This window comes from Garra rufa, chromosome 13, assembly GCF_049309525.1.
Source record: "Garra rufa chromosome 13, GarRuf1.0, whole genome shotgun sequence".
NCBI classification, from domain to species: Eukaryota; Metazoa; Chordata; class Actinopteri; order Cypriniformes; family Cyprinidae; genus Garra; species Garra rufa.
Genome location: NC_133373.1, coordinates 22,774,080 through 22,800,240, shown reverse-complemented (window position 1 = coordinate 22,800,240; position 26,161 = coordinate 22,774,080). Strand labels below are relative to the sequence as shown.

General features: G+C 36.4%; 1 protein-coding gene across 1 annotated transcript in view; it reads left to right on the top strand.

The window, feature by feature from the left end:
- The window catches only part of LOC141348598 (intersectin-2-like), an 83,375-nt gene that overhangs the window by 16,631 nt on the left and 40,583 nt on the right, over positions 1-26,161 (top strand). Inside the window, exons 2-7 of the mRNA XM_073852874.1 lie at positions 10,132-10,192; positions 17,842-17,934; positions 19,180-19,243; positions 19,859-20,028; positions 24,054-24,245; positions 24,416-24,476. Coding sequence (XP_073708975.1) covers positions 10,186-10,192; positions 17,842-17,934; positions 19,180-19,243; positions 19,859-20,028; positions 24,054-24,245; positions 24,416-24,476 — 587 coding nt within the window. The 5' untranslated portion in view covers positions 10,132-10,185. The remainder of the gene's footprint in view (positions 1-10,131; positions 10,193-17,841; positions 17,935-19,179; positions 19,244-19,858; positions 20,029-24,053; positions 24,246-24,415; positions 24,477-26,161) is intronic.

The following is a 26,161-nucleotide window of genomic DNA, read 5'->3' as shown; positions in this document are numbered from 1 at the left end:
TCACGTCATTCTTACAATAATAAGTAATGTTAAATCTGCTTCAGAACTCCTGACCTGATATTTAGATATACTATTCTTCAATAAATATATTTGTTTGACAGGGAAGCTGTGCACAAACAGGAATATATATTATTTTTCAAAAAAAAAAAAAAAAAAAAAAAGCACCCCAGAAAAAAGGGCACTTTCTCTCCAGGAATAAAAAGGGCAGGTGCTCAAGCCCCCTTTGATGTCTATGTGTGCACGTGCCTGTTAGAGTTACTGTAATAAACATGGATCTGCAGACGGTGCTATAAGATCACTGATGTACCAAGTCCTTTCTTCTCTCCTCTTCTCTCTCGCCTCATCTCTGTAGCATTAGACAGAGAGACTCAATTTAATATTCAATCTAGTTTAGTCTACATGAGAACGGTGAAATTGAGAATGGAATTTAGAGAGCCGTTTTAATAAGCAATTCATCCTGGGTCCATTACACCTCTGAACCTCTCTGAACCACATCCCAAGCCTCTCTAGAGCGCAGGTTGTTCTAGAAATCCTCACTGCGAAGCTGCAAAATTCAGAATTTAATAACAGAAATGGCTCTCTGCCTGATTCCCATCAGCACTCCAGTTCTGGTGAACAATGCGACTGAATGAACTGAGGATGATATTTGTTTGTCTGTGCGGCTTTATGCAAATTATGTGGTGGATTATACAGTATAAAGCTGATTTAGAAATGAATCAGAATATTCCCCATGTTCAACTAGTAATGACATGCAAATGTCAGGTATTGACTATGTACATATAAATGAGCTAAGAATTCCATGACTGTGTGAGAACAAAATGTGTTTTTTTCTTTGACCTTTAGTTTTGTGTTTCCGTGGATGTTTTTCTTTCTTATACATATTTGACAAAAGTTGATTAGTCACTTTAGCTTTGAACATCATATTTAAATTTGAATATCTCTCTTATACTCTCTCTATCTAATAATTTTTTCTGCAAATATTACCCAGGGCCTGGCATTTTAAATTTAATTATGACTTTTGACAACTTTCTCTTGTTCCTGAGAGGAAGTATTTTAACTGGAATGATAAATGGAAATTGGACACACTTTTTTCATCTTCGAGTTTTAGCTTCACCAAGAGAGAAACTGGAGCGTATAGTCATTTTAATTCCCTTATATTGACCACTAAAGGAAAATCTCAGTTATATTTAGGCCCTGAATGAAATAATTGGGTTAAACCAGAATAGGAAAAATATTTGTATGAGTATGGAGGGATGTGGATGTGGTCTGTATATGTGTGTGTGTTAAAAGACTTAGTCTTTATGTCTGAGATCCACTTCACCTTCCACTCATCTTTGTTTATTTAAAGGATTAGTTTACTTCCAGAATAAAAAATTCAGAGTGTGCAAACACAAAAAAATATAAAAGTGTTTTTTATAGTTTTATATTTTTACACAGGTAATAGCTGTTTCTCAATATGCGTTCTTGTCTGTTCTTGTAGACTTGTGAAACATTACCAGTCATTGGCCAAAAACCCACATAATTTTCTAAATATTACAATTATTGTGTCATGAAATGTAGTTTTCAGGCGAGAATGTAGTTTTTTAAAACTCAAACTCAAAATGCAAAAAGTGCCTATTTGAAAATTTGCAATGCTGATTTTGGAGACATGAGCTCCAGGCGATCACCGGGTACTCAGTGCTCATGTATCCGCCTAGAGCAGCCTTAACTTGGTTAGTTCTTCTGACATTTGCTGCTGGTTCTGATGTCTCTGTAGTGATTAAACATGAGAAACAATTTGTTTTGGGTCTATCTAACAGGCAGTCGTTGGTCTTATGAATCTATTATTTGTTCCTGGTCATATCGTTTTTGGCTTTATATAAAACTTTATATATTTAATTTGAACTTTACCGTAGTACAGTGCTGACTTTGTAGCATACGTTTGACTGAATTGTTTGGTCTTTATTTCCTCTTATATAAGCATCTTATACTTTTATAATGGCCATTATTGTTCATTAAAACTGACAACAAAAAGAGGCAGAGTTGTGTTTTATGTCGTATTGAGAAACGGCTATTGTCGCGCTTTATTGTTGATCACTACTTACTATGCCTATCAAGTAAGGGTACTGTTGGTGGTGGAAACGCAAGCTGGATCAGGGTGTTCCATCCCGAATCATATCGTACTGTACTGTACTGTACTGACCCGTACCGCTCAGTGGAAACGAGCCATAAGGGTCTAATCTAGTAAAACGATCTAGATAGATTTTCTAAACAAATAAATGTATACAGTCAAGCACGAAATTATTCATACCCCTGGCAAATTCTGACTTAAAGTCTGCTAACCATTTCTTCACCACTTTTGCTGTGCGGTTTGGGTTGTTGTCATGCTGAAATGTCCGCTGGTGCCCAAGGCCAAGTTTCTCTGCAGACTGCCTGATGTTGTTGTTGAGAATTTTGATGTATTGCTCCTTTTTCATGGTGCTGTTTACTGTGATTAGGTTCCCTGTCCACCAGCTGAAAAACATTAGGTTCCCACCACCATGTTTGACAGTGGGGATGGTGTTCTTAGGTTTAAAGGTTTCTCCTTTTTTACGCCCAATGAATACTACATCATTGTGGCCAAACAATTCAATTTTTGTTTCATCTGACAATAAAACCAAATGACTTTGTCCAAATGAGCATTCGCAAAGGCCAAGCGGGCTTTTGTGTGCCTTATCTGGAGAAGTGGTGTCCTTCTTGGTCTGCGTCCATGGAACCCAGCGGTGTGCAGGGTCCGTTGGACTGTCTGCCTTGAGATGTTGCCACCAGCAGAGCCCAGATTCATCAGGATGACCTTGGTGGTGATCCTTGGATTCCTTTTTACCTCTCTCTCTATCCTCCTGGCCAGCACAGGTGTCACTTTTGGCTTCAGACCATGTCCTCTGAGATTTTTCACAGTGCGGAACGGCTTGTATTTTTTAATAATACTTTGCACTGTAGCCAATGGAACTTCAAGAATTTAGATATGGTCTTATAGCCCTTTCCTGACTTGTGAGCAGCCACAATGCACAGCCGCAGGTCCTCAATTAGCTCCTTTGTCTTAGCCATGACTGTCCACAAACCAACAGCAGAAAGCTACTGTTTTTCAACTGTTGAGTTGATTAAAACAGTTGTTCAGGGTATTTAGGATGCTTTAGAACAGCTTGGACTATTTGTAATGGTATAGAACTTTGGATTTTTCCATAGACTGTGACAGTTTGCAAAGGGTATGAACATTTTGGACATGCCACTTTTTGTTCAAATGAAAATAAAAGCTGAGAAATATTTTTTTCCACAGTGATGCCTCTTGTACATCGACTTATTATCTTTTGGAAGAAGCCTGTGTCATTTCCGGTCAAAAAAAAACAACAACTTGCTGGTTGAATAAAAGTAACTTTAAGTCAGAATTTGCCAGGGGTATGAATAATTTTGGGCTTGACTATATATATATACATACTTTTTTTTTTACCACAAATGCTCATCTTGCACTAGCTCTGCATCCATGACTTTGCGTATTACGTAATCATGCATGAATTAGGCAGAAGTACCAACCCAAATCCTTTCACTCAAAAGTGTATACAAAGCGAACGTGCAAAGAAAGTCAAACGCCTATTACAAAAAAAAGGTAAAACAAAGATGTTGGATGATTTTAAAGTTGGAGGTGAAAATTAGAGGATTTTTTGCCCTACCCTACCATTTTGAGCCAAAGTACACAGACGAAGAACTAATCACGCGTGGTCTTTGTAATGTGATTGCGTAATGCGTGAAGTTGCATGAGCTTGTGGTTAAAAAGTATATATTTTTTTTGTACTTTTTTTTATTTAGAAAATGGTCAATTGTTTTGCTAGATAGATAGACCCTTATTGCATGGCTGGGATTGTGTAGAGCTCTTTGAAGCTAGCCTGGCAAGCCAGACCCACATAAATGTAGGGTCTGGGCACTCTCCATAGACAGGGCTCAACCGGAGGGGTGGGATAAACGGTTGTCTTTCAAACTCCTCTCCACGCAATAGGATAGCGCTACAACCAATCAGAGACGTAGTCGGTTAGGTGACGTAGTCAGAGCGACGAAGATTTTTAACAAAAATCAGTGCACTGTGCAGTCTGTCAGCTAAATAATAGACATAGATGGGCACTAAACCTTTAAAAGTAAACAAAGACATGCACAGACAAATCCAAATTACACCCTGTGGCTCGTGACGATACATTGATGTCCTAAGACACGAAACGATCGGTTTTTGCAAGAAAATGAACAGTATTTATATAATTTTCTTTTTACCTTTGATACACAGCCACGTCCATCTGTCATGAGCACGAGTTTAGCATATCTATGATTCGACTCGTCACATGTGAACGCGCTTTGATGTAGTATACGCAAACACCGAAAGGGGAAATATGTAAAAAAAAAAGTCCAGGATGAGTTTGCGCAAGCAAACGTAATCTTTTAGCTTTAAATGGGTTTGAACAACCAGGACAAGCACAAGTAATTACCATTTTGAATAGCCGCTATATCCACAATCTCTGTGCACTGTGTGAACAATGAGTGTCGTATACACGCCACAGATCGCTTCCGGTGTTTGCGTATTCTACACCACAGCGCGTTCAGATGTAACGAGCTCCTGCTCAGGACACATGGACGTGGCTGTGTATCAAAAGTAAAAAATTATATAAATACTGTTCAGTTTTCCACGCTTAATTCACGGAACCAGGAATTCATGTCTGACGGAACTTATGGTCGCAGGTCAGTCGTCGTCATGTTAAGCCCGCCCACCGACTCGTGATTGTGAATTGAGAGTAACTAGACTGACCTTGGAAGCAAATGTAATTTGCTGCCGCTAGGGGCGCGTCTAGATTCTAGGCTACTTTGAAGCTGCATTGAAACTGCAATTTGGACCTTCAACCCATTGATCTCCATTGAAGTCCACTATATGCAGAAAAATCTTGGAATGTTTTCCTCAAAAACCTTAATTTCTTTTCAATTGAAGAAAGAAAGAAATGAACATCTTGGATGACATGGGACTGAGTAAATTATCAGGAAATTTTTATTCTGGAAGTAAACTAATCCTTTAAGACTAAAATAGATCATTGCCATTACAGTGAATGATAATACTGGTAATAATAATGATCATTTATTACTTTTATTGTTGTAAGGTGTTCAGAAAAAAGGTAAAATATGAAAGCCAAAGTACTGCAAAGTAAAAGACTATAGAGCATTTTTATGTCGTAAAAGCAATCACAGCATCCTAAAGAGGTTTTGAGTTTCAGCGTGTGTGAATGTATGAGAAGCCAGTCCAAACCACAGATCCTGTCTGCCTCAGCTTTCAGCTCTTTAATCTATCCATCAGTCTATTAACCCTCCATTTATTGATCTGTAATGGACTCTTTATTTGCACACAATAGATTAGTAGGGGATGAGAACCCTGGGTCACATCTTCAGTCTCATTACCTCTGTCTCTTCTGCCTCAAATGGCAATCTCAAGAGTGGCAGCGCTTATTAAGATGAATTCTGCAAAGAAGCGGTATAACTTAGTGGATTTTTAAGCATTTCCATAGTGTGAAGAAACTGAAATTAAAGATTAGTATTATTCATGCTACTTTTAAAAGAAAGTTTGATATGCCACAAGGCATTCCTTTGACTATGGAAATGTTTTATAATGAGGGATAAGATCAATCATAGCACATGATGAATGGATTTAAGGTCAAACATAAGCCTTTGTTTGAAACCGAGATCAACAGAGGCCTTAATATCTGATCCCTTCAGTTACACTGTAATGATACCGTTAACCTCTGTAGTCTGCAGAAATGAATGATATTGTGCTGTTCATGAATCATATTCAGAGATATCGCTCTAAGCCTCGGTACTGCTTAATGCAAAACTGATGATGCCTCTCTCCTTCATTCGCATTATAAATGAGATAGGACAACGAAGTCTAGACACTAAGTAATGGGAAAAGAAAGAGGGAAACAGAATTTGGAAAGGACCTCGAGGAGGGACTCCAACTTGGGTCACTTTTTATTAAGGCACTAAGAGAAAAAGAAGTAGGCCTAGAATTTGTAGATCAGACAGTATCTTTTGCACTGTGCTGTTTTGCATAGTTCATTCTGTTTATTCAGTTGGTTGACACTTCTGACTCAAGTAACTTGCTGTTATTGCATTGCAGCCTGCTGGTGAAGAGGTAATAAAGGTACCAGATGCTGTTATAATGGTGTGAAATCATGTGCTACCCAAAATGTGATTCATGCATAAAAGCATAGATAATCCAGCAGGCAATGCTATTACAGAGCTCTGATTCTCCTGGGAGCCATAAAAGCAACACAACACAGTGCAATGCAATAATGCAATGCTGTTTTGTAAGTGGGGACCCACTAAGCTGTGGCATTATAAGTTAAGATTCACAAAAAAGCACTATGACATACAAAGGTCTTTGTTTTTGTCAATGAGTAATGATTCATTTATTAATATTAGTAAAAATGTAAATGTAAAGTTTACACTTCATCTCTAAACATTTTCATATAGTAGCTGTGTGAAGTTTTTAAGTTGACTGATTTCTATTTGAATGTCTTTTAGCTGTTATCTCCAGTTTTTGAATTCAATTGGCCTAAAGACAGCTTTACTGATAATACTATATATACAGCAATCTGTAGGCCATCGGAAGTGAGTATTTGTGGTGCATAGCATGTTCTCAACCACATGATAATCAGATATTTGCTGCCTGGATGTAGCAGCCTGATCTAACAGTATTAGAGCAAATGAGCAGGAAGAGGTTTGTGCAGGACTTGAGTCACTGGCAGGCAAGACTAATTAGTAGTTGAAAAAGTACATTCAAACACTCCCAATACTGCAGGAATATTTGCTGAGCGCTAAAGTGCAGAGACGTGCTGATTTGTATACTAATGCACTCTAGCATAACAGAGCAGATACTAAAAGATGTAATATTTTGTCTCTCACTTCAGTGGATAATAACCTAGCTGCAAAACTACTGCCTCCCCCATAGCAGTGGCTCAGCTGAAATACTGCCAATCCGTTTGAAAACATTCCAATGACTTCCATTTAAAAACAAAAGATAAGTTATGGAATTTGAACTTCTATCAACTATGTGAAAATGGCTCTAAAATAATCGTGAGACAGACTGCTTAAAGGGATAGTTCACCCAGAAGTGAAAATTACCCTAGGATAAACTCACTCTCAAGCCATCCTAGGTGTATATGATTTTCTTCTTTGAGACAAATACAGTCAGGAGTTATTTTAAAAAATGTCCTCTCCTTATCTATCATAAAAAGTACTCCACACGGCCGAGTTCCAGTGGATGACATAGAGCGTAGGCATAGCGTAAGCTCCAGTGAGAACTGATGAATGCAGAACCGCAGTAGAGAGTACAACAAAACACCAGACATGAATTAGAATCACACAATGAGGATTTTGTAAAGAAAAATGTCAGAGGATTTCGATACAAGCCAAAAGGAGACTGTTTGTCTTTGCTGTAAACAAAACTTCTCACGAGACTAGTGTATTCTCACTGGAGCTTACGCCAAAGTCCCTTTAAGGGAAGTCATGTCACTAGGTGGCCATCTTTGAAATGCCTCTCAAGCATGCAAGTGCAGCTCTCATTGAATGGGGCTTACTTCACCAAGCTTGCTATTAAAGTTCATATTTAAAATCACCAATGAAATCTGACAATAACTACTTCAGAAATATTATTCCTTGTGCTTTAGTAGTGTTAAAACTGAACGCACGCCTGATTGTTTTTATAGCAACCGGGACTTCTAACGGCAGCTGCAGTGACGCGCTGACTTTACTAATCAACGATTGGCTCTTTCATTAAGAGGGCGGGGCTTCGCAGCCATAATGAGCGTTGCATTTTGGTATTCTATAGTCTTTGGCTTACGCTCCCAAGTCATCCACTGGAACGCCACTCTTTCATGAACACGCATATGATGGATTATGGTTTATAAAGTTTTGAAATTGGATTTTTTTTCTTACAGAAACACATCAATTTGCTTCAAAATGCCTTTGTAGCTACGTGGAGCACTTTTTATGATGGATCAGATGCGCTTTATTGGACTTCAAAATCTTAACACCCATTCACTGCCATTATAAAAATTGGAAGAGCCAGGACATTTTTTAATATTACTCCAATTGTATTTGTCTGAAAGAAGAAAGTCATATACACCTAGGTTGGGTTGAGGGTGCGTAAATCATGGGGTAATTTTCATTTGTGGGTGATTTATCCCTTTAAATGCTTTTCTTTGAGAATACTACAAAAATTGCAGTCAACATCAATAATTACTGTAAGTTATGGATTACTTTTTATTAAACCTATACGTTGCCTGAAATTATGTAAACTCTATGTATCAAGTATGTAAATATAAAAAGGTAAACTCATTTTAAGTGCTGTAACACATTGCCCTAAGCTGTGCTCTCTTGTAAACAAATATATTAGCCTGTAAAGTCACTGACTAAAATACCTTACAACTGATTTTAGTGTTTGTACACATGGAACTTTCTCACACTGGTGACAGTTTAACTAGGAAGAAGCTGTGTCTGCCCAGGTTCTGTAGGGTTACAGTTCAGCTTAGGCAAAATGAAATAAGTTTGTCTTCAGTACATGCAATGTAGCAAAGATTCCTTTGAACTTTCTATTCATTATAAAAGCACAACTATTTTTAACATTGATAATAATAGGAAATGTTTCATGAGCAACAAATTAGCATAAATGACCCTGGACCACAAAACCAGTCATAAGGGTCAGTTTTAATTGAGAATGATTGCACATCTGAAAGCTGAATAAGCTTTCCATTGATGTGTAGTTTGTTAGGATATGACCATATTTGGCTTAGATACAACTATTTGAAAATCTGGAATCTGAGGGTGCAAAAAACCTAAATATTGAGAAAATCACAAAAGTGAAAATCAAAGTTGTCCAAATGAAGTTCTTAGCAATGCACATTACTAATAAAAAATGTAAGCTTTACTTAACATCTTAATGGTTTTTGGAATAAAAGAAAAATCCTGTGCTACTTAAGAGGTTTTGTGGTCCAGGGTCACATATTAGAATGATTTTTGAAGGATTATGTGACACTGAAGACTGCAGTAATGGATGCTGAAAATTTGGCCTTACCATGACTGGAATAAAGTATGTTTTATTCAAATAGAAAAGTGATTTTGATTTGCTATGATATTTCATAGTGTTACAGCTTTTAATGTGTTTAAAAACATTAAAAATATTGTATGTTTTGGATTTGCCACTCCTGTGTTTCATTCTCTAAGATCTGTCTAAATGCTAAACTAAATGCTTTAGTTCAGGATTTTTTTTTTGTTTTGTTTCCCTATATATTGTCTCACTGTTTGTCCACACAATACAGTACACCTATGTTGCCATTTTTCAAAATCCAGGGTACCTTTAAAGCCTTAACATTTGTGACCGAAAATGCATGCAGCTCATTAAAAAACAAATAAAGAAATAAATAAATTATGCATGAAAAGGACTATACAGTATTTAGAGCAGCATACAGTACTTTGCAGACTGACAACCTGCTGCTTTGTGAATGTAGCAGTAAACACCATAACTCACACCCTTACTGGACTTCTAGATTTTTCCAGTAAGTGTTTAAATGGGCTCAGACCTCCTCAGCTGTTATGGGAGATGGTGTTTAGCTTGTGTTTGTTCAATCTGTCCATAGAGCACAGACTGAGATTCAGCTGTGAGATGCAGGGCTGGTTTCCCAGAAAGATCTTTAGAGCCAAGACAGAGACGAACAATCGCTTTGCATTAGGTGAAAACGCTCTGGCACAATCGATATCCTGTTTGTGTGCGAGTACGTGATGGTGCACAGGGGATGTGGCTTGTTGCATGTGTGTGTCATGGCACATAATTGAGTGTAAGAGGAAAATGGATAGAAGCATTGGCCAAAATATTCAAGAGCAGCTGAGAAGAGGTGCATCTCCCTTTGTCCATTCTTTAAAAGCCCTCGTTTCCATTCTCATTACTCTCTACTTGTTCTCTTCTTCCCATTAAATCCTTTTCACTTGTTCACAATCTTGCTTCACCTCTTTCTCTTCCCATCATAGTGTGTCCTCTGTTGCTTGTCTGCATGTATAATCATCCTCACTCTCTCTCTTTCTCTGTTTCTCCAGATGAGTATTAGCCAGCCAGTCGAGTAGAGGGTCGCACACATCCCACCTGCAGTCATGAATGGTAAGAACACTGCTCTTTTGTGTGTCAGGGGCATTATTTTTCTTTAAATCACATTATAATTTACTTACCTTTATGTCTTTTAAGACCCATGTGACTGATGCTCCTCTGTGGAACTCAAAAGGAGATGTAGCAGAATGTCCAAGCTGCTCTTTTCAGTGCATAGAAGTGAATGGTGAACTTAAATTTCACCCCATTCCTCATACAGGTTTATATGGCTTCAGACATGTTGGAATATAGTCATTTAGTCATTTTATTGTGCATATTTGTCTTTTTTTGGAACTTGACAGCCTCTGGCCTTTATCTACTTTCATTACAGTGAGGGGAAAATGATTTGATCCCTTACTGATTTTGTACGTTTGCCACTGAAAAATAAATTATCAGTCTATCATTTTAATGGTAGGTTTATTTGAACCGTGAGAGAGAATAACAACAACAAAAAAAAACCTGAAAAACGCATTTCAAAGAAATTGTTAGAAATTGATTTGCATTATAATGAGTGAAATAAGTATTTGACCCCTTCGCAAACCTGGTGGCCAACTACAAAAAAATGTCTGACCTGTGTGATTGCCAACAAGGTTTTTGTCACCAAGTACTAAGTAAACCTTGGCCGTGTGTTTTGGGTCATTGTCATGCTGGAAAACCCATCCATGACCCATTTTCAATGCCCTGGCCCTGACATGGCATGGCATGGCTCCGTCCATGGCCCCTTTGATGCGGTGCAGTTGTCCTTTCCCCTTAGTTCCCCCCAGAATCATTCAGATGTTCATTGGCAAACTTCAGACGGGCCTGTACATGTGCTTTCTTGAGAAGAGAGACTATGCCTTCACGGCATAGTGTGTTACCAGTTTTTTTCTAGACGACTATGGTCCCAGCTGCCTTGAGATCTTGCCTTGAGATCCTCCTGTGTAGCTACTGTATGGTCTGATTCCTCACTGTTCTCACTGTCCTCGGACAGCTCTTTGGTCTTGGCCATGGTGGAGAGTTTGGAATCTGATTGATTGCTTCTGTGGACAGGTGTCTTTTCTACAGGTAACAAACTGAGATTAGGAGCACTCCCTTTAAGAAAGTGCTTCTAATCTCAGCTTGTTACCTGTATAAAAGTTATTCAGTGTCTTACTGTATAAATAAACCTACCATTAAAATTATAGACTGATCATTTCTTTGTCAGTGGGCAAAAATACAAAATCAGCAGGGGAGCAAATAATTGTTTCCTCACTGTATATAGAAGAGAGCAGCTCAGACAGTCTACTAAATAGCTTGTGTTCTGCAAAAGAAAGATTTGGAACAAGATGAGGGTGTGTAAATGATGACAAGTTTAAATTCTGGTTTAACTATTCCTCTAAAAAGGATGAAGAGGCTATGGACAATTATTCAGATTCAGCTCATTTGGCTTGTGTGCTGAATCACTACAGCGCAGTACATTAGCAGAGCTGCACTATAAGAAAAACCTGAGAGGTTCTGGTGTAGGATCTTCTAAGATTGAACAGACTCTTAGTAATGTTGTTTTCTGAACGTTCACATTATTTTTGATTCAGCACAGTGTTTGTACAGAACACACCCAGTTGAAAGTTAATGTTAATGACTGCTTCACTATTTATATAGGGATAGGCTAATATTTGCCAAACTCTGAAGGATTTTAACAGGTTTTTTGATATTTGCTACACTTTCATAAAAACACTTTTACCTTTAACCCTAAAAAACAGGTCATATGGTATTTTAAAGTGTCCTAATATTGTGTTGGAGTCCCCTATAACAGGTTTAAATGGATCTAAGGTCAGAAAACAGTCATTTTCTCAGAATACACATTTAATAATCATTTTTCAATGATTTCGAAACGATTCGTTTGAAGCAGTTTTGAGCTTCAGGTCTGTAAACCCCTCCCTTCCATAAGCCTACTCTGCCCTGATTGGTCAGCTGACCAAGTCTGTTCAAGTTTTATTCAAGTTTATTTGTATAGCGCTTTTCACAATACAAATCGTTGCAAAGCAGCTGTACAAAAGTTTAGGCTACTACAATATATTTATGTTAAGTCGATGTACATATGATATAAATGTTAAAATCAGTAACTGTGTAATCAAACAGATGATGAACACTAATTGCAATGATTATGTTCTGTAATCAAACTTGTAGGAAAATTATGTAGTGCTGTATGTTGTTTCAAGGCTGGCATCATCTGCGGTCCTCTGGGGGGTTGGCATCATCTCTTCTTCTGAATCCAGACTGAATCTTGTGTAAATCCTAGTTACCACGGGATGGAAATCCCGTGGCAGACACAGAGAAACAAATAGAGAAATAATTAGCGTAGCTGCTGTTCCAACTTCCAACCAAACAAAAATGATGTGTTTAGCCCAAGCTGAAGAATATTAATGTGCATTTGATCAGATGTAACTGAAGTACAACGTTATGAGATACATTATGTGAATGCTTGGCTAAAGAGATGAGTCTTTAATCTAGATTTAAACATAGAGAGTGTGTCTGAACCCCGAACGTTATCAGGAAGGCTATTACAGAGTTTGGGAGCCAAATGAGAAAAGGCTCTCCCTCCTTTAGTGGACTTTGCTATCCTAGGTACTACTAAAAGTCCAGAGTTTTGCAACCTTAGGGAGCGTGAGGGATTGTAGCGTAGTAGGAGACTAGTTAGGTATGCAGGAGCTAAACCATTAAGGGCCTTATAGGTAAGAAGTAGTATTTTGTAAGTGATACGGAACCTAATAGGTAGCCAGTGCAGAGATTGTAAAATTGGGGTAATATGATCATATTTTCTTGATCTGGTAAGGACTCTAGCAGCTGCATTTTGGAATACCTGTAGCTTATTTATTGAAGAAGCAGGACAACCACCTAGTAGTGCATTACAATAGTCCAGTCTAGACGTCCTGTTCTGATTGGTCTTTCCATATACAATGCAAGCGAATCGTGCCCACAGCTAAAGTTTAGCTTCTAAACTTAACTGTAAACACTTTACAAAACAATAACAGTGGATACATTAGCTGAGTGCTATATACAATACAATACAATATATGGCATATATACAATAAATGTATTCTGTGTCCAAAAATTTGGTTATACTTTTATACTTGTTTGTGAGTGAAATCTGAGAAAGATGCCCTTCAGATGTACTGATTGAGACACCAATCTGCAGCGGTTCAAGTCAGCTCTCGCTAATGTTTTAATAAAATATTTATCTTACAGGCCAAGATAAGCTAGAGAAAGGGAGCAGGCAGGGTGAGTGGAGTTTGTTCAATATTATGGGTGTGTTTTGATGTGTGACTTTAAAGTGAAGCAAAATTGAAGCATTTGATTTTAGCTACCATTTCCTGACTTTAAGAAAATCCCAGGAGGGATTTTCAGGTCTATTTGTTAAAGCCAGCATCAGGGTGAGGGTAAAAAGTATGAACGCTGAGGTTGCAGGTTTAAATACTAGTAGTTGGTTTTTGACATTAGTCATATTTGTGAAAATGACTTTATGGGCTAAAAATAGCTACATCATCCCATAAATGTTAATTTCAGCACTGTGAAAAACATTTTAGACATTTTTAGGAATATGTGTGTGTGAGCTTATTTTGTCCCTGTGAATACTCATTAATTTGTTTATGTATATGCGTGTAGTGGTTAATCCTCTTAGCGCTTTTGGGAAAGCGTTGCCTCTTCACAGTTTAATCAACCTGGAGGTGCACAATTAGAAACAGATATTGTTTGCATATAATCTTTGGTATTTTTGGATGCGTTCAATGCATCTGTAAATTACATATGCCAGTTGGAATCTTAAATTAGCCTGCTACATCTTCAAAACAGTGAAACCTTACTTACCACTTTAATAGCTAATTGGGCCTGAATTAGTAATAAACATTGAGTACATGTTTCACTGTGTGGCCTGGAGGGATCAAAATTTCCCAAAGGAGCACCTGAATACACCATCACACAGACTCCCTGATTCCCACACTGACACAGTCTGTTGCCAGGTTTCAAGGAGACCAGACTGTGGAACTGTTTGTCCTTGCATACTCTGTGAAATGTAAAAATAGCTAGTTGTTATAGTGGTAAGTGCTGAAAATTTTATTTTGTTGTTTCAACAAAATATGTGAAATATATAGTCAAGTTATTTCAGCCGTTTTAAATGATATTTTTTTTTACTGCTGAATGAGCTGTGTCCCAACAATTCCACCAAAAATGTAAATATCCCTGGTGAAAAAAACAGCTAAAACCAGCCTAGGCTGGTTGGCTGGTTTTAGCTGGTCAACCAGCCTGGTTTTAGCTGGTCATAGCTGGAAGGCAGGCTGGTTTTAGAGCTGTTTTGGCCACGCTGGTCTTAGCTGGTCAGACTGGGAAACCACCAGCTAAAACCAGCCTGACCAGCTTGGCCAGGCTGGGAGACCAACTAAAACCAGCTACTTCCAGCTTAAACCAGCTAAGACCAGCCGACCAGCCTAGGCTGGTATTAGCTGTTTTTTTCAGCAGGGATGTCACAGGTTCTGCTTTAATGCTCACTTAACATTGAGTATCCTTAATGTCCTTGTAGTTACTGCCTCTGGTATCATATGTGCTTTACAATAGAAGGACATTGCAGAGAAAAAAAAGCTGTTGCTTTGCTATTGCAAATTGGTTTGGCAAATCAGCCTATAGTATATCTGTTTCACAATGTAAAACATTTTTAAATTATTAAGATTTTTTTTATTTAAAGGAACATTGGCTTCCATAAGGCAACCCAATTCATGGAAAAACAAAACACAACTGCTGACTATTAAACTACTGATATGACTAGAGTATACAGTTAAGGTCAAAAGTTTCCATCCTCCTTTCAGAATATGCAAAATGGTAATTAATTTACCATAATAAGATGGATCATACAAATGCATGTTGTTGTTTATTTAGTACTGACCTGAATAAGATATTTCACATAAAATATGTTTACATACAGTATAAATAATAGTTACATTTATAAAAATGACCCTGTTCAAAAGTTTACATACCCTTGAGTCTTGTGTTACCTGAATTGATCCACAGCTGTGTTTTTTTGTTTTTTTGTTTAGTAATAGTTGTTTATGAGTCTGTTGTTTGTCCTAAACAGTTAAACTGCCTGCTGGTCTTCAGAAAATTCCTTCAGGTCCCACAAACTCTTTGGTTTTCCAGCATTTTTGTGTATTTGAACCCTTTCCAACAATGACTGTATGACTTTGAGATCTATCTTTTTACACTGAGGACAACTGAGGGACTCATATGCAACTATTACAGAAGGTTCAAACACTCACTAATGCTCCAGAAGGAAAAAAAACATGTATTAACTTTTTTCTTCTGGGAAACATGTAACTATCTTTTGTAGTATCTGAAAAGGCAGTACTAAATGAAAAAATATGATATTTAGGCAAAATAAGAAAAAAGTACACATCTCTATTCGGTTCAAAAGTTTTCACATTTTGCAGATTCTGAAAAGGGATGTAAACGTTTGACCTCAACTGTAGACTTGAAGCATATGAAAGAATTTTCTGAGTGCAACTAGTTTGTTCAAGGTTGGACTATATTGCTCCTTTGTTTGTTGTAAAAAGTTAAATTTTTTAAAGTAAAGGCTGATTATCTCAAACTGTCATATAGTTTTTATCTTTTGTTAAAAGAGCTACATTTCTGTGAAGAAAGACTTCACATGATTTCACCGACCTGCACTTAATTAATCATGATGGCCTTTTTCTGAATCTTAGCGCTGCTGACAATGCAGGAAACGTGAGCTGAAAGTAGTTTGTTTTCTCCCCAGAGAGAAAGAGAGACTGAGAAAGAAAGAATGAATAAGAGGGTGTGTTAACATTTGCCCAATTCTTTCATTAAAGGATTAGTTCACCCAAAAATGAACATTTGCTGAAAATAAACTCTCCCCCAGGCCGTCCACGAGGTAGATGAGTTTGTTTCTTCTTTGGAGCAGATTTAGAGAAATTTATCATCACTTGCCCACAAATGGATCCTCTGCAGTGAATGGGTGCCGTCAGAATGAGTTTTCAGTCATCTGATAAAACATCACAACAACCCGCAAGTAATCAACATGACTCCAGTCCATTAGTTAACATCAAAAAGTTGTATATTTGTAATAAACAAATTCATTATCAAGATGTTTTTTCACTTTAAACAGCTGCTTTTGACTAAAGTCCTTTATTCCAATGTATATTGGAACACATTGATAAAAATATATATTTAATTAGGAGCTCTAGCAGCTTTTAATATGTGGTTTGTTGAATCTGCCGTTTTGAATCGCCGACATTTTAGTCTCATTACTGTGATAGTATGTGCTCTGTGTAAAGTTATAATGCAGAGGGAGTGCTTACGTTACTTACCACACAAGTTCAGCTGCCTGTCAGTGATACTCGGGATCTGTAAATCATTCGCCATCATCAGCGCAGTCATCTCTGTTTATGTGGTAAGTGAAATCTTTTGTACTGCAATGTAACAGGCTAGCGCTAGCATTAAGCTAACCATGTCCCTTCAGTGGCTTGCCTTGTTTTACTGATGTGCTGACGTTAGTGATGATTGGGCGATGCAAATGTTGGAGGCGTAACTATTAACGATCCCGGGGATGTTGCGTAACAGTCGGTGTTATGTTGGAATTTACCTATTTTTCGTTGGTCTTTTGCAAACACTAGATTTATATAAGAAGGAGGAAACGATGGTGTTTGAGACTCATGGTATGTCATGTCCATGTACTGAACTGTTATTATTCTACTATGCCAAGGTAAACACAGTTTTCCATTCTATGGCACCTTTAAGGTTTTTAATGATGGATTTGTTTTTTTACAAACATGCAGCTTTTCACTTCACAAGACATTAATTAATGGACTGGAGTTGGATTACTTGTGGATTATTGTGATGCTTTTATCAGCTGTTTGGACTCTCATTCTGATGGCACCCATTCACTGCAGAGAATCGATTAGTAAACAAATGATGTAATCCTAAATTTCTCCAAATCTGTTCTAATGAAAAAACAAACTAAGTCTTGAATGGCCAGAGAGTGATTACATTTCCAGAAAATTTTCATTTTTGGAAGGAAGCAATTAGCATATTATTCTAAAATAATGAATATTTATTTATTTATTTATTTATTTATCATAGTTGTGTATAATGTGCATAGGTATGAAAACAATGTTCTTTCTAGCTGTTTGAGGGAAACCTTGTAGTCAGAGCTGCTATGCCGCTGTATTTTTCAAATGAGGTACTGTCTGCACCTATTAAGAGCAGTGCCAAAACACCAGCAGGTGATAAAAGGCTTGTCTTCAGCACTCTGTGTGAAAGCTGTGTTGAGATTGACCCACTTTGAGCATGTTAAGTGCAGCAGGGTGTTATCGGACACTGAGATTTTTGATAAATCTTTGCATGCTGCCTCTGTAAGACATCATGGTTTACAATAAATTCTAAATAATTATTAATGCCGCTGTCATTCCATTAAAAAATATGTAAAATATGCAGCCTTTCTCCAGCCAGACATCTCTAATTTCTGGATCACACAAGCCAACAGCCTTTGTCAAAGCATCAGACACTCTCACAGAGAACTGGCAGGAACTTAAAGACCCCGAGAGGAGAAAAACAACAGCTGATCCAGGATGAGATTTGAGGAGACAGAACAAAATAATCCAAAAAAATCTCTTTCACTTTCTTTGTCTCTCTCATTGTCACAGGTGGTTTCAATATTTGGGCTATAACTCCAGAAGAGAGGGGGAAACATGACAAACAGTTTGACTCTCTGGCTCCCACTCTGGGCTATTTGTCAGGTAAGTCCACACACATACATAAACTACCTTGTCAGTAAGATTTTTTCCTTTTTGAAAGAAATGTATACTTTTATTGAGCAAGGATGCATTAAATTGATCAAAAGTGACCGTAAAGACTCTGGGATTACAGGGATTTCAATTTCAAATAATTTATTTCAAAACAAAAACTTTCTATTCATCAAAGAATCCTGATAAATGTATCAACAGTTCCACAATAATATTAGGCAGCATTGCAGTATTCAACATTGATAATAATAAGAAATGTTTCATATTAGCATATTAGAATGATTTCTGAAGGATCATGTGACATGCAAGGCTAGAGTAATGATGCTAAAAATGTTGCTTTGTCGTCACAGGAATATATTAACTTTTAAAATATATTATATAGAAAACTTAAAAAAGTTATTTTAAGTTGTAATAATATTTCACAATATTATTGTTTTTAATGTAGTTTTAGTCAAATAAATGCAGCTTTGGTGAACATAGGCTGCCGTTCAAAAGTTTTGGATCAGTAAGATTTTTAATGTTTTTTTTTTCGTTTTTTATGCTCATCAAGACTGCATTTATTTGATCAAAATCCAAAAAAACAGTAATATTGTGAAATATTATGTCAATGTAAAATAACTTTTCTATGTGAATATATTAGAATGTAATTTAGTTTATAAATAAACTAAAATAAAAATAAAGTAGAAAGATATTAATGCTTTTATTCATCAAGAATGTGTTAAATTGATAAAAAGTGATAACGAAAACTTACATTGTTAGAAAAAAAAGTATATTTTGAATAAATTATGTTCTTCAAAAATTTTTATTAATCAAAGAATCTTGAAAAAAAGTATCACAGGTTCCAAAAAAATATTAAGCATCACAACTATTTCCAACATTGATAATAAAAGTAATAAATCAGCATATTAGAATGATTTCTGAAGAATCATGTGACACTGAAGACTGAAGTAATGGCGGATGAAAATTCAGCTTTGCATCAAAGGAATAAATTATATTTTAAAATATATTAAAATAGAAAACCAGTTTTAATATTTTACAATGTTACAGTTTTTTTCTGTATTTTTGATCAAGTAAATGCAGCCTTGATGAGCATAAAAGAATTCTTGAAACCTTACTGATCAAAAACTTTTGAATGGCCGTGTATATATTTTTTAAATCTTACTGACCCTAAACTTTTCAGTCCACACAAATACAGTATCCTGCGCTTATACAGTGCACATAACTTTATTTTGCGTCTAGGAGATCAAGCACGAAAGTTCTTCCTACAATCTGGTCTTCCTACAACAATCCTTGCAGACATCTGGTAAGCATACGCACATGTACACACACCCTTAATGTACATACACGCTTAATCCGGTTCTTCTGTTTTTCAAATGACTGTCTTGCCCTTCCCATTTTCCAAAAATGTATAAAATTTGAAAAGCATGTTAATGGAAGCATTTTCACTAGTGTCTTTAAACATTTAATGATTTTGTATATCTATGTGTATACAAATAAACTGCACATATGAGTTTACTGTAGCAGAGCTGAATTTATCAAACTATCATTTGAAATGAATGTGTGTGGGACAATGTGCATTTGTAGCCACATACGTCTCTGGAGGGTGGAGGTTCCCAAAAGTAACCTCTTCCTGTCTGCGGTTAGACTGCTGGTGTAAACAATGTCGCCCGTCCACAAACAGGATGTAGATTTACTGATACAGGATACAGAATCTCTGACTTGGGTTTATAGAGTTTGCTTGTTCTAAAACTCTCTTGTTCATAAATAAATACAGTAGCATAACAAAGATCTGAGCCCACATTCAATAATGCCGCTCAGTAATCACAAACCAACTTCTGGGTTTTTCCACTGGGATTGTACTAGCAGTTAGTGCTCTCTAAGCCACTTTTGATGAGAATGGCTGCTTCCTTCATTTCAGGGCATTGGCGGACATAGGAAAGGATGGGAAGATGGACAGATTGGAGTTCTCCATTGCAATGAAACTAATTAAACTGCAGCTGCAGGGTCAACCCCTCCCATCCAGCCTACCAATCATCATGAAGCAGACGCCTGCCCCTGCTATGACATCATCATCATCATCACGCTTTGGTATGTGTTGATAGCTGGTTATGTGAGTTTATTTTTGCTTTGTTAATGAGTTTAGTAAGCCTCATACTACTGCTTGTGAAGATGACGCTGTTATCAAGCTATGTATTATTATTTTTATGTAAAATCTCAGAAATGTTATGTATAAGAAATATTATATACAATGAAGTCAAAAGTGTACATACACCTTACAGAATCTGCTAAATGTTAATTATTTTAGCAAAGTAAGAATGAGCAAACAAAAAAGCATGTTAATTTTTATTTAGTACTGCCATAAATAAGATGTTTCACATAAAAAGATGTTTACATGTAGTCCACAAGAGAAAATAATAGTTGAAAATAGTTTATAATGAACGAGCCAGGGGTGTACACGAATGAAGATGTGTACATCTTTTCAAATTCAAAAAGTTTTTACCTAGCCCTTAATGCATCATGTTTCCTTCTGGAGCATCAGTGAGTGTTTGAACCTTTTTTAATAGTTGCATATAAGTCCCTCAGTTGTCCTCAGTGTAAAAAGATGGATTTTAAAATCATACAGTCATTGTTAGAAAGGGTTCAAATACACAAAAATGCTGAAAAATCAAAGAATTTGTGTGACCTGAAGAATGTTTCTAAAGAACATTGAGCATTTTAACTGTTCAAGACAAACAAGGGATTCATGAAAAACACAGATGTGGTTCATTCAGGTAACAATACAGTATTAAGAATCAAGTGTACGTAAACTTTTGAACGGGGTCATTTTTATAAATTCAATTATTATTTTCTTTTGTGGACTATACGTAAACATCTTTTATTTGAAATATTCCTCTTGTTTTGGTAAAATGATTAACATTTTGCCGATTCTGCAAGGTGTATGTAAACATTTGACTTTAGCTGTGTGTGTGTGTGTGTGTGTGTGTGTGGTTATATATATATATAATACCATCTAATATTTATTTATTTAGATTAAAAAAATTAAGTTAAAATACTTAAATGAAAAATTTTAAATGTTTTATTGGCAACTAACTTAAATAATGTTAAAATTAAGTACAAAATGACTAAAACTTAAATAAAAATAAACTAAAGCAATGTAGAATTACAAAAAAAATTAAAAACGCACAGTTACAAAAACTAAAATTAAATTGAAAACTGAAATACTGAATATTTTATAATAGTATGTAAATAATAAGAAAATGAATAATAAATAATAAATAAAAATAAAATATAATAAATAAAATACAGTTTTGTCTAAATAAATTAAAAAAATAAAACACTAAAATCGTTTTAAAGGTATGTGATATGCAAAAATTGATATTTTTTTATACTATGAGACTTTCTACTGATTTACATTTTTCTTCTGTGTTTGTTTACACTAGTTTTCGAAACAGTGCCACCACTATTGCCTTTTTTGCAACAGCAGTTGCTCTGGCTATGTGATGTAATACTCAAATCTTATTGGACGGCAATGTTTTCCCCTTGCGATTTGTCGGACTGGTTGATAAAAAAACATTCGCAATTTTGGTGCGCGAATGTTCGCAGTCTATGTGGAAGCAACCATAGGAATCTGTTGTTTTATTCCAGCGTTTCATCACGTCCAATACTCTTTTCGCATTTTTTCGCGCTCAGAATGGAAAGGCCTTAAAGGAGTAGTCCATTCTCAGATCAACAATTTACAGATAATTTACTCACCCCCCTGTCATCCAAGATATTTATGTCTTTTTTTCTTCAGTCGTCAAGAAATTATGTTTTTTGAGATAAACATTTCTGGAAATTTCTCCATATAATGGACTTAAATGGTGCCCCGATTTTTGAATCTTCAAAATGCCGTTTAAATGCAGCTTCAATTGGCTGTAAACAATCCCAGCTGACGAAGAAGGGTCTTGTCTACCGAAACGTTCGGTCATTTTCTTAGAAAAATATATTTTTACATACGTTTTAAGCACTGAAACTCATCCAGCACTAGGGCTTGTAGTGCGCGTTCCCGACTTTACGTAATGCGTCCACCGTGCTCTGCAACGCAGCGAATGCTTGAAGCAGTCCCATCACCTGACTCGCCGATTGTTTGTCGAGTGGAACAGATGTGGTCCAGTCGTGACAGCACTGAGATTCCTGCTCCGCTGGAAATGGCTGGCATTTTCCACACTTGCACCACCATCTCGTCTCGTTTGAACGCGGTCTGCCCGAGGCTTGTGTCGCCACCGCGGCTGTCGCAGTTTTCTCTCTCTGACAGAGTTCATCGTCTGTGTATTCCGGCTCAAAAAGGAAGGAAACGGTGAAAAACTCCATCTCATGTGCTCCTCCAGCTTAAAAGTCGTCCGACGTCGTTGGACCTTGTTGCTAAAGAGTATTTGGTTGCGTTACACTTCTCTCTTCTCAAGTTCGCTTTGTAAACACTGGGTCTGTAGTTTCGCATATGTCACGCGTGACCTTTCGACGTGAGTACGTAAAGTCGGGAACGTGCACTACAAGCCCTAGTGCTTGACGAGTTTCAGTGCTTAAAAGGTATATAAAAATATATTTTTCTAAGAAAATGACCGAACGTTTCGGTAGATAAGTGTTTTTCAACCTTTTTTGAGCCAAGGTACATTTTTAATTGAAAAAAAATCACAAGGCACACCAACAATCAAAACTGAATGTAAAAAATGAAACTCTGTAGCCGATATTAACAATATACAGCCATTCTTATCAAAGTGTCTTGAACAGGAATCAAATAAACACAACCTGGGCCTGTTTGGATGAACACAGAGCTGATATCCTGGCAGGAATTGAAGAAAGACACACACAAAGCTCTTCCTCAACAGCTCTCTCTCGAATTTTCTTATACAAACATAACGAATGCACTTCAAAATGAAGTTTTCATATTTAAATTCAGGAATCACGAATATGACAAAATAATATTATTTTATACATATTAATTGTTTAGCTATAATAGTTGTATCAAATGAATAAGGAAATTATAGTGCCTTGAATTTATTAAGTAGGCTAATGTTTAATTTCATTCGTTTCGCTGTCTGGAAATGTAAAGAAAAAATATCGTTTTTACTTGGAATTCGTTTTTAATCCCTGGTTTTAAACAAGCATATACATGAGATAATTTATATATTATTGCTTGAATAAACGTTTACAAATAGTGCTAGAAATTTTATAATTAAAGAAATTAAACAGACCTAGGCATTTGAAAAGACATAGTAAAATGTGTCTAATAATTCCAAAAAGAAAGAGAAGCATTGGACATAATCAAAATATTTGAGACATTTATTAGGAATACTATTTTCTTAACAATTAAGATGCTGCATGTGTTTATCCAGTCTAATCGAAGTGTGCGTCTCTCCCTCGACTTTCCCAACAAAAATCCCATCCCCTCTCAGAAAATACATAAAGCTGACATTACTGAGCTATATGGGTTTAAAAGTAGCCTATTAAAATGGTACAGCATTGCTCAGTTCAACGTGTTGGAAATCGGGCATTTTGTCCCGTGTCAGCATTTATTCAACAGTTAATAACGCTCAATATTCAAAAGGTAAATAATATTCAGCCAATAAATTGTAGGTCTATATATTTCATAGAAAAGTGTGTCTAGTACAGTGGTTGAAAAACACTGGATAAGACCCTTCTTCGTCGGCTGGGATTGTTTGCAGCCATTTGAAGCTGCATTTAAACCGCATTTAAATGCCATTTTGAAGATTCGAAAATCGGGACACCATTTAAGTCCATTATATGGAGAAATTTCCAGAAATGTTTATCTCAAAAAACATAATTTCTTGACGACTGAAGAAAAAAAGACATAAACATCTTGGATGACAAGGGGGTGAGTAAATTATCTGTAAATTGTTGTTCTGAAAGTGAACTACTCCTTTAACAGTGTTATTAGATTATTTTAACATATTTTTAAAGATTATCCTAAACTGAGCATTAAATGAAGGCAAAAGTATAAACGTCTAAATATTCAGTATATAGTTGAATGTACAATATCGCTAAAAATGACAATCAATACGATACTAATATATTGCATAGAAATGATCTCATATAAACTGGCTGTTTTGTTTCAGGTATGGGTTCCATGCCAAATCTGTCTGCTATGTCAGTGATGCCCATCCTTGCGCCCATCCCAGCAGCCCCTTCTATGAACCCTTTGGTTCCTGTGCCCACCCTGATGTCAGGACCAATGCCTCAGATGCCAAGCTCACTCAGTGTGCCAGCTTTACCTAATGGCAATGCTACTCTTCTCACACCAGCTCCAGGTACAGTAACACCTTTTATCCTAAATTCATGCACAACTACCGTTTTGGACAGATAAGCATTCAGTATTAACTATTAAATCTGTATTCAGTGAGACTTATGCATTGATTTATTGCATAATCATAATCTACATGTGCTTTAAGTAATTCTCTTTGTTCTGTTATCTTTCCAGCATTCCCAGTCTCCAGTGGTTTGAGTAAATCTCATTCACTTTTGGACCTTGGCTCGAGCAGGTGCGAACCATGCATACTAAGTTTCAACGCCCATGTTTTATTGGAATTGGGCATAATATCTGTTGCATGCAAGCGATTGAGTGTGTTTGTTTCAGTCATAGCTAAAAAAAGACAGTGATTTTCTTAGAACTGTGCTCTGAGACACCCTGTTACTCTGGGCTTGTTTTGCCAGTACTAAAAGTTTGTAGTAAATAAGAGTGTGTTTGCTGACAGACTGCTTGAATAGCACAGCTGTCTCCTTGTATCTTAACAGGATCTTGTTAGGGTTCCTCTGAGAGTCATCCAACCTCCGCGTGGTGGTACAGAAGCCTGTAATAAACCCACTAATTCCTGCTCTGTGCCTGTTTGAAATAAATTTGGGTCTAGGGCTGTGCGGTATGCGTATCTAATATATACAATATATGCGGGATGATTATTTTATAAATAAAATAAGCAACATCATGTATATCGCAGTCATTTTAATGCACTTTTTATTTAGCCGTAAACTTTTCTAAGATTCCATTTCCATGAAATCTGTCCATTTCAAAGAATTGTTTTAAAATTGAACTCAGAAATGTTCATAGAAATCTTTTAGTGAAAATATATATTGATAAACTAAATATGAAATACTGCTGTTTATATTTATGCATTGTTGTAACAATCCATATAAATGACAATGATTAAACATTTGTGACCCTGGACCACAAAACCAGTCTTAAGTAGCACGTAAGTAGTATATTCGTAGCAATAGCCAACAATACATTGTATGGGTCAAAATTATTGATTTTTCTTTTATTTAAAAAAAAAAAAAACAAGATTTTAAGTAAAGATCATGTTCCATGAAGATATTTAGTAAATTTCCATAAATATATCAAAACTTAATTTTTGATTAGTAGTATGCATTGCTAAGATAAATTTGAACAACTTTAAAGGTGATTTTTTCCAGTATTTAGATTTTTTTGCATCCTCAGATTCCAGACTGTCAAATAGTTGTATCTCGGCCAAATATTGTCCCATACATCAATAAAAAGCTTATCTATTCAGCTTTGTGGTCCAGGGTCACATTTATCTTACTCTGAAACCCTCCACCTCCCCAGCTCCACCTGTATAGATCTGCTACGAGTTATTATATATGCTATTTGTGTAGCAACATTTCTTAAATGCTCTCAACACCTTATCGGCATATGTATTAACATAGTAGGCATAGTAGCAAGTTCCTGTACTTGCTTTGCAGCAGCAGCAACAACGATAGCAGCGTAGCATATCTGTTCCGCCAAGACCAAATACATTAACATTTTCATATCCATTACCATCTTCTAAGAGTTGTCATAATAGAACTGTAATTATTGGGTTTGGAGTGGAATAGAATGAAAAACACATATATTTTTAGCTACATCACTCATCCTTATTTTGTCTGTGCGTGTCCACCCATGTGTACAAATGAGTTTGGGTTTGTTTGTAGGTGTATTAGCCAGTCACCAGGATGATCATTTCCCTCAGGTCACATCTGAGCCTACGTGTCATTTAAAACATATCTCACTTTCTGAACATCTCAACCCATTCTATTTATCATTCCAGCCCATGCCGAACTGCAGAAAGCTGCTGAATCCTGTTAAGCGTTATCTCAGAATATTTAAAAAATCAGTAAACTGACAGCAGTGAGTCAGAATACTGCGGAATTGCTCATAATTATGAGTTTTAATTAT